At 37.1% G+C, this 9,788-nt stretch overlaps 1 protein-coding gene across 1 annotated transcript; it reads left to right on the forward strand.

The window, feature by feature from the left end:
* Positions 1–1,914: 1,914 nt before the first annotated feature.
* On the forward strand, positions 1,915–6,751 carry LOC124863154 (39S ribosomal protein L12, mitochondrial-like). Its single transcript, XM_047357417.1, has 5 exons — positions 1,915–2,107; positions 3,391–3,589; positions 3,698–3,772; positions 3,991–4,128; positions 6,175–6,751. Exons 1-5 carry the CDS (start codon positions 2,049–2,051, stop codon positions 6,289–6,291), a joined length of 588 nt encoding a protein of 195 aa, XP_047213373.1. The 5' UTR covers positions 1,915–2,048; the 3' UTR covers positions 6,292–6,751.
* Positions 6,752–9,788: the final 3,037 nt, after the last annotated feature.

Here is a 9,788-nt window from a genome sequence, read left to right on the forward strand (position 1 = left end):
ATAATGTATTAAACATTAATAGAAGAACAGTAACCATCGGCAGGATATCTGGTAATTTACTCCATGGAGTTTTGTGAACATTTACAATAGAAATGATGAAGAAAGGAGGAATTTAAATGTTGTATCTCTTTGTCAAATGTTTGGTAGAACGCAAATTCAAACTTCTTTTGACAATTTATGTTAAGTGCATTTTGTAACGTCTCAATGTTCAGATTAGGCAAAGAAAGTTTTATCTCTACAAAAACTATTCCAATTACCCATCAAATTAAAATGTGTCACAATCTCTCCTACAAGTTGTAAGTCACATAACATAGGCCATTTAGCTTAAAATAATGTGTTTTTTCCACTTTCTGCTAAGCTGGTTGTAATGTTGTTATTATATACAATAATTCAAGTCACTAGGAAGTGAAATATGTTTAGTAATTAAAACTATTTGGTATCCATCCTTCCACTGTCTATTCCTGCTGATTATCCTTGCAAGGTCTCAGGAAGGGCTGGTGCTTATCTCCAGGGGTTATTGGGTGAGAACTAGGGTACACCCTGGACAGGGCAACATTACAGGACAACAAAAACACAGAGCAAAGGACAGACAACCATGCACCCACACTCTCATACAGTACCTAGGGCAATTTAGAGAGACAAATAAACCTAACAGTCATGTTTCGGCTCTTTGGAGGAAGCTGGAGTAACCAGAGAGAACCCACACATCCATTGGAAAAACATGCAAACTCCATTGAGAAAGGCCCCAGGCTGGTGTTTCAAACCCAGAACATTTTTGCTGCAAGGCAGCAGTGCTACCAACTGTACCACTATGCTGCCACTATAAGAATTTATTTTTAATTTTATTTTTAATCGACAAACAAGAGAAGCGTATGTATGGCTAAAAACTGTAACTGTAAATATGTGTGAAAATAAACCAGAATCACATGTTTATAATAAAAAGCAGTACAAAATGTAGCACAGCCTACTGACTGTGGAGTGAACATTACATGCTTTCATATTTCTTTTGTTTCGGCTAAGAGGCCACATTATGTGTATTTTAAATAGTGCTGATGTGAACATATGTTTGTATGCGCATTGTATACTTATTAAATATTGAAACTAATTACAAAAGCTGGAAGCGTGAAGCTAACAAGAGGGTTGAAAGAGTGCTTTTTTTGGTGAGTTGAGCCAAATTAGTCTCACCCTAAAAAAGAGCTTTAATTCCCACCAGTAGTCTAGTTCAGTCATTCTCATACTTTTTATAACAACCTAGTAAATACAATGTTTTCCAAGTACCACCATAGAAACTGCCAGACATTTTGAAACAAGAATAGAACATGACTTGGTCTTTTTCTGTTTGTTATGTCATGGATGAGGTGTAAGTATACGTTTAATTTGATACTCAGTTGAATTACTACTCAATTTGTAAAAAGATCAACAGAAACATCATGTGAAGTCAAAAATCCGACCCCAACCTCAAAATCCTACATGGCCACCCTACAGATAGTGAAAGCTGTGGTAGACATTAGATTTTCACTTCTGAATATTTGTATCTTGTTAAACACACACACACACACACACACACACACAGCACTATATAGCTTTCTTTACTGAACATATTGCAACAGAGAAAAACAATGTGAGATGCTTGTTTTGGTCCCACTGTTTATTTAACCTGAAACTGCTGCACAGTTGAGTTGGGTTTGATGTTATCCCCAGATCCAAGTTCTGATTTCAGAGGTAAAATGAACGGCGCAGAAGTTGCCACAGGCTACTAATCTGCTCCAGTTTGTACTCAACATTTCCTTTCTGAAATCTTTTCTTAGTATCACTAAATACATCTATTTACCACCATTGATACCTGTGCTTGTAGAACCATAGTTTACATTCGCGCGTATTGTCCCTTACGAGCACCCGTAGGTTTTCTAACACTTCAACCAATGCATTGTGGGTAGGTCAGGCACAGATCGGACGCCATGTGCTGTTGAGGCAGAGCCACAGCAGTTGGACTAGTCTGTGATCATCTTGATTTGCTTTGTTTTAGTGGGGTTCCTGGTAAGGCCAGCATGTACGGCACCATACGCTGCCTCCGGACCGCTTTACGGGCCGCCGCGACCATTCACCGGTACGTACACCCGGAACTGCCGCACATCTCTGCGTCTTCTTGTGGGTTTCTTCAAGGGCAGACAGCCAGGCTCTGCTGCTGCTTTTATTGCATACACCTACTGTTTATCTCTGTTAACTTCGTGAAAATATTGCATTTGGTATTAGACTGCGGTTTAACATCAGTTCCATGTCCTGCGAAGGTGTTTTAAGCGAGTTAGCCGGCGGTTAATGTCTCCTGTCAGGCTGTAACTCCAGCATCATGGTCCTGTTTGACTGATGGTGTAGACCTTTAAAAACCAACCTTTCAGATGAGCCGTTTTCTCTCTTTATTAGGTTGTTTTAACTGGCAGTGAAAGCCACATTCAATGAAGGCTTATTAGCAATGTGTGTTGCTAATAAGCTGCCATTTTCACATAAAGGCAACCAGTCACCTGGAGAGAGAGAGCAGGTCAGTAGATCTGCAGTTTTATAAGCTCTCTAGGTTGTTATGAGGCTGTAGAAACTTGTTAATTTGTTTTTAACACATACCAGCTAATATTTGAAAGTATAAAAAAAAAACAAAAAAAACTTATAAAACAATTACCATTATTCTTTATCAAATACTCCCCTTAAAAAAAAGAATATGACTAAAGATGACATGTATCAAATAATATTCTTTACAGTGACAACAGTTGTGTTGATAGTAGTTCATATTTGATTGTGTAAAAACAAAAACAAAAAACCTATAATAACAAAATAACACGATTCCAATAATAAGTTATTGATAAAACTAATAACTGAATACACTGTCAAAATAAATAAAAAATGTAACTCCCTATGATTGCATTTCATCAACTGTCAAAGTGACAAAAATTTGTGAGAAAAATTGTATATGTGATACCAAAATAAATAAATGAATGGAATGTGAAAATTAAATATTAATTTAAAAACACGGATCTGTTTAGGTCACATGTTTTATTTAAATGTAAGGCTTAACTAAAAAGATAAATATGAAGCACAGATTTGAATATGTAGGCATGTGGTGCTCATTAAAAAAATGTATCACCTATATTACCACTTTACAGAAGTAATATTCCAATATAATTTGATTTATTTGTAAGCAGTTTTTTATTTAAATTTTTTTATCTCTTGTAACATTTTAGCATCTGCATTATTGCACTTGTAGCTCTTATCCCATGACTGAGCATTGCTTTTGGAACAGATAATCCCAAAACGAAACTGTTGCAGGATCCCCGACGAATGTGAACCGCGATTATTGTCGTGTCTCCAGATAATGACCCGATGTGGCCATTTATTTTTCAGGCACCACCTTCAGCAGCAGGCACCCACCCTGTGTCCTCTCCGACTTCTGAAAACCAGTCCGACCTCCCATTCAGACGCCATAGCCACACCCGCTCTAGACGGAGCGCCCAAACAGTACTCTCCGAAAATCCAACAGCTGGTCAACGACATCGCCAGCCTCAACTTGTTAGAGGTGTCGGACCTCAATGAGCTCCTCAAGGTATGTGGAAAAGTCATTTTAATACCAAACCCGAATCACAGAATCTCAGCTGGACTCTTGAGTTGGACCCATGATTTTGAATGATGATCTTTTATTTGTTGTTTACAGAAAACTCTGAACATTCAAGATGTTGGAATGATGCCAATGGGGGCAATGGCTGCATCTGCTGTTCCTGCAGCCCAGGTACTAATTCTGCCTCTGGTTGCTATAAAACAGCCATAATACATGATTTGATGAATCATGAAGGCAAATCAGCACTTTATTTCTGGTGACCATTGGATCTTTGTAGGATGTAATGCAGGGATGTTGTTTTTTTTTTTGTTAAAAGTAAGAAATCTTCAAGCAACTGGTCTGTAATGTTGACTAATATTGTTTATACCTTTTCTGTCCCATGCAACCAGGCTACAGAAGAAGAGGAGGCACCGGTTAAGAAAGAAAAGACTCACTTTACAGTAAAACTGACAGATTTAAAAGCGACTGAAAAAGTAAAGGTTATAAAAGAAGTGAAGAACTGCATCCAAGGCTTGAATTTGGTGCAGGTAAGAGGAATGTTTGCAGGCTTTCCTACTCACTCTTACAAAAATTAAAAAGTGTGAAATATTTAGTATTTGTGTTTCAAGGTTTTGTTATTTTTTTGTGAAAAATGTTCGAGCAGAGTATGTTTAGGGCTTTATAATGAACAAGAGTCGAAAACCTGGACTATTGTTTTTTTCATGTAAAGCAGCTGTGTAATCACTAAGCTTGACCCTGGAGCCGCACAGTATATCAAATTGCGTTCGTCATTGCAACATCAGTGAGTGCAATTTCGCAAAGGACTTCTGTTACACAATAATTTGGTCGGACGTTATTTTTAAATTACACAGACAATCACACCATGCATAAGGATATTTTGGCATTAGGAGGGGCTCTAACTGCCCTAAATGCCCTCCCCTGATGTACATCTATAGCCTCTGAGATGTTAAATGTCACAGAAAGTGGTGGGGACACGGTTTAATGTTTAAAAAATAAATGCGGATAATTGAAATTGCAATTTTCAGGAATAAAATCGCAATCAAAAATTCTCCTGATGACCTGCAGCCCTAATTGACCTACTGTGGGTCAATTAGGGCATCACTTGCAGTATCATTAATACTACAGATCAAGGTTTTAATAGTTTTGCAGTTTTCATTAGTTTTTATTTTTATTTCACATTTTCAATTCTATTTTAGTTTAGTTTTTATGTTTTGAAAATGCTTAGTTTCAGTTATAGTTTTAGTCTTTTTTTTTCTGAAATCAAATCCGGGGACATTTCCAGCTCAGAGATTAAAAGAAATAAATGTTATTACGATATAATGAAAACATTGGTACAGTTACAGTTTCATTTATTTTAAAATAAATAAACATGAAGTGCAACAGCAGGGAAGTCTATCCACACTGTTGTTAGCATTTCCTAAGAGTAATAAAACAAATAGCAGTAGTAATGTCTGTCTTCTTTACTAACACTCATCTTCTCTATCATTGCTCTTAGCTTTACTCTTTTTTTCTATCAGTCTTTTTATTTTTCTCCTCTCCTTCTATCTGACGTTCACTTTTCTAAAAGAGACATAATCACAGTCCTCTCCAAAAACATACTGAAAAATTACAATTTCACAAATAAAATAGGATTTTTGTTTCAGATACCTAATAGTAGTTGGATATTTTTAGATAGTAGGACACTAGGATAATCCTTTAAATATTAACTTTTCTTTAATTATTTAACTATTTTCCTCAGTTGATAAAATACCAAAATTGCCATATTTAGCAAAACGTAAAAAACAACTATTTTTACGTGGAGCTACAGGCTCGTCTAAATCGGGGGCGTCTGGTCACCCTACTCTACAAGTCACTTGGTTTTATCTAAAACGCAGTCAAGTTTATTTATATAGTGCTTTTCAGCAACAAGGCAGTCAAAGCGCTGTCATATTCAAAGTAATCCCAATTTGGACTCCGGCGCCAAGTTTTCCTGACATGACGCTAGGCGTGGCCAGACCGCTCAGATGACTTGACTGACGTACCTGCGATCTGCTGGCGTAATGCGGCACAGCGAGACAAAACCCAAAAACAACCCGAGACTAGACTTCATACTTATGCATGAGACACACAAACAAAAACTAAGCACAATATCTCTATAAATTCTGTTAATTTTAGTTAGGTTTGTGAACACTCATTACAGTTTCAGTTAGTTTTTGTTTTTTTGCAAAGTCGTTTTTATTTTTATTTCAGTTAACAAAAATGTTTTTTTTACTTTTAGTTTTTGTTATTTCCTTAGTTTTCATTAACGATAATAACCTTGCTACAGATTTATTAAAATGATCTCAATCTGATGCTTGCAGTACTGTATGCTGTCACTCATTTGCACTAAAACTTGCAGTTATCATTTTTATAGATTTCATACTTATGTTACATCATAGTAGTTTCTTACTAAACTGTCTAAAGAATTGCATATGATATTAGGCTGATCAGACTCTGTTATGCCTTAGCAATATTTTTATTCTACCCAGTTAGTGTTTCAGATTCACTCAGTCACTGGTTTTGTAATATCTGATTTTCTCTCTTCCTTTAATCAGGCTAAGAAACTAGTGGAGTCCCTTCCCCAGGAAATCCGAGCTAATGTATCCAAGGAAGAAGCAGAAAAACTCAAAGCAGCTCTGGAGGCAGCAGGTGGCACTGTGGTGTTGGAGTAAATCCATGGAGTTTTGTTGTTCATGCACTTCATCCTTCATCTAAATGTTTTTGTTGTTTTTTTGTTTTTTTTTACTCAAAAAAAAAAAGAGGATATCAAGAGAAATAGAAGGGAAACATGTTTTTCCAGTGTTGTCATCTTTTAAGCTGGGTCAGGTGGGGTGGTACAAATCAGACTGAACTTTCCAGAAAATCAACCTCCACAAATGACTGCTGCGCTCCCTGCTTATGTGCTCATGTGTTGTGTAGCTAGGAAGCTACAGAAATGCTGGCCTGGAGGCCACAGGAATCTGGATAACTCTGTGTTGGTGTTAAAACTGCTTACAGAAAAAGGTTAGAGCTGCATTAGAATGGTTACAAATGGGAATGAACACCAAATGTATCGAGCTCAGTGGATGGCAGAGCTGAGGCCATAAAATCATTAAAGTTCTTGATAATGTCATTAAAGTTGAATTATTCTTACATCATTTTTGTGGTGCTTTTTGGTTCTGTTTTTTTTTTAATTAAATTAAAAACTTTACATTCATAAGTATGCACTAGTAGGGTTTAGTCAGACTGTGATGTGTTGCATTAAAAAGTTTTGGGATTGTAAACTACTGTTTTACCTGCTGAGGAACGGATGATTTTATCCTGCAGATGACCTTTGGGTGTACAAATCCAATCTCTGTAAATTTAGAATATCATTATAAATTTAATTTCAGTAATTCAATCCAAAAAGTGAAACGTCATGTATTTCAAGGATTTATTTTAATTGATTTTAAGCTTTATGGTTTACAGCCTACGAAAATCCAAAATTGAGATTCTCAGAAAAGTGGAAAATTAAATATTACACAATTTTAAAAAGCAGGATTTTGAAATAAAGGATAGCCTGTACAAACATGGGGGAGTCCAACAAATTGTCATTGACTTTCTCCAAATAAGGGTATTGCTAAAGAAGCTGTATGTTCAGAGTGCTGTATGCACACATATTGTTGGAAGGTTTAGTGGAAGGAAAGTGTGGTACAACACCTCCATAACCATGGTATCACTATGCTTGATTGGGCATTAAACTCATTTGACACAAACCTCACAGAATATTATAGATATGTAGAGTATTGTCAACAGGAATATAAGACACAAGGCCCAATAATGCAGATGAGCTGGAGGCTCCTGAAGACCTCAACAGTCCTACAGGCTGATGGTCTCCTTGCCACGCAGCATTAATGGAGTAATTAATGCAAAAGGAGCCCAACCAGGTATTAAACTCATACTGTACAGTATGTTATGTATTAAATATTGTTTTTTTCGTTGGTCTTCTGTGTGAATGTTTTGAGCTGAAGTATGTTACAATTACAGGGGAAAATCAAATATAGAAAGATATGTAATTTGTGATTTGCAAAGCCAAAATATCCATTGTATGAATCTTAAAAAGTAAATCCAGCAGCTGGATAAGTAAATGGAAAATACAATTTGCAAGAAAAGCTTCTGGATTTATGTAAACACTAGTCGCTGATACATGTAGTAACTCTTGTAACTCAGTAACCTCTTAGTAACTACAGTATTTGCAAAAGGCTTTGTATCCCAGTGAAGTTTAAATGTCCTTACGTTAAGCCAGCTAAATGTGTTGGAACTATAATACATGGCATCAAAATACGTTTTTTTTCCTCTGTATATGAGAAAAAAAATCTGTTTTTACATTCAGTCTTATAAGAACGAAGGAAACACAACCTGTACAAGTCTCAAGACTATTGTAATTTCATCCTGCAGTAGATATTTTTATTTACGTCAGTGCTCATGGTTTGCCACCAGGTGGCGTATGTAGTCTGTACATGTTTAAAGACGACAGAACGGAGCTGAAATATTTAGACTAATTTCACCAGGACGAAAATCTTCGATACCTGACTGATTCATTCCGTACTAATCGCTTTATAATCATAATACCTGTTCTGCTGTTTGATTAAGAACATATTTTAAGTAGGCTAACTGCATTAAATATTGATTAGAGACCATATTGTCTGTGGGAGCAGACAGTGGACAATATAGCACATTGCATTAACTATACAAAGTAATAACTTGTGAAAAATGAAGCGTATTCTTGCAAATACTTTAATAACAAAGGTGATGGCAACATGGATTTATATGCCGGATCAGCAGGGATAAGGAATGCTCAAATTTAAAAAAATTTTTTTTATCGCTAACAAGCACTTATTTAATACATACTTTTAATAGATACTTTTTCTAAACATATTTTTATTTTCTGGTTAAAAAAAGATATGAAATATACAAATTAAAATCTTTTGAAATTCAGTACTAACTTTTTATTTCAATCTACTATACATGTCCTTCTCAAAATATTAGCATATTGTGATAAAGTTCATTATTTTCCATAATGTCATGATGAAAATTTAACATTCATATATTTTAGATTCATTGCACACTAACTGAAATATTTCAGATCTTTTATTGTCTTAATACGGATGATTGTGGCATACAGCTCATGAAAACCCAAAATTCCTATCTCACAAAATTAGCATATTTCATCCGACCAATAAAATAAGTGTTTTTAATACAAAAAACGTCAACCTTCAAATAATCATGTACAGTTATGCACTCAATACTTGGTCGGGAATCCTTTTACAGAAATGACTGCTTCTATGCGGCGTGGCATGGAGGCAATCAGCCTGTGGCACTGCTGAGGTCTTATGGAGGCCCAGGATGCTTCGATAGCGGCCTTTAGCTCATCCAGAGTGTTGGGTCTTGAGTCTCTCAACGTTCTCTTCACAATATCCCACAGATTCTCTATGGGGTTCAGGTCAGGAGAGTTGGCAGGCCAATTGAGCACAGTGATACCATGGTCAGTAAACCATTTACCAGTGGTTTTGGCACTGTGAGCAGGTGCCAGGTCGTGCTGAAAAATGAAATCTTCATCTCCATAAAGCTTTTCAGCAGATGGAAGCATGAAGTGCTCCAAAATCTCCTGATAGCTAGCTGCATTGACCCTGCCCTTGATAAAACACAGTGGACCAACACCAGCAGCTGACACGGCACCCCAGACCATCACTGACTGTGGGTACTTGACACTGGACTTCTGGCATTTTGGCATTTCCTTCTCCCCAGTCTTCCTCCAGACTCTGGCACCTTGATTTCCGAATGACATGCAGAATTTGCTTTCATCCGAAAAAAGTACTTTGGACCACTGAGCAACAGTCCAGTGCTGCTTCTCTGTAGCCCAGGTCAGGCGCTTCTGCCGCTGTTTCTGGTTCAAAAGTGGCTTGACCTGGGGAATGCGGCACCTGTAGCCCATTTCCTGCACACGCCTGTGCACGGTGGCTCTGGATGTTTCTACTCCAGACTCAGTCCACTGCTTCCGCAGGTCCCCCAAGGTCTGGAATCAGCCCTTCTCCACAATCTTCCTCAGGGTCCGGTCACCTCTTCTCGTTGTGCAGCGTTTTCAGCCACACTTTTTCCTTCCCACAAACTTCCCACTGAGGTGCCTTGATACAGCACTCTGGGAACAGCC

Source organism: Girardinichthys multiradiatus, chromosome X (genome assembly GCF_021462225.1).
Source record: "Girardinichthys multiradiatus isolate DD_20200921_A chromosome X, DD_fGirMul_XY1, whole genome shotgun sequence".
Classification (NCBI taxonomy): Eukaryota; Metazoa; Chordata; class Actinopteri; order Cyprinodontiformes; family Goodeidae; genus Girardinichthys; species Girardinichthys multiradiatus.

What these genes read in the sequence shown, in the direction of transcription:
- LOC124863154 (XM_047357417.1), top strand. Translation starts at nt 2,049, where the DNA reads ATGTACGGCACCATACGCTGCCTCCGGACCGCTTTACGGGCCGCCGCG. An exon ending in GCCGCCGCGACCATTCACCG is followed by an intron (nt 2,108 to 3,390) that starts GTACGTACACCC and finishes TTTATTTTTCAG; the next exon opens with GCACCACCTTCAGCAGCAGG. An exon ending in ACCTCAATGAGCTCCTCAAG is followed by an intron (nt 3,590 to 3,697) that starts GTATGTGGAAAA and finishes TGTTGTTTACAG; the next exon opens with AAAACTCTGAACATTCAAGA.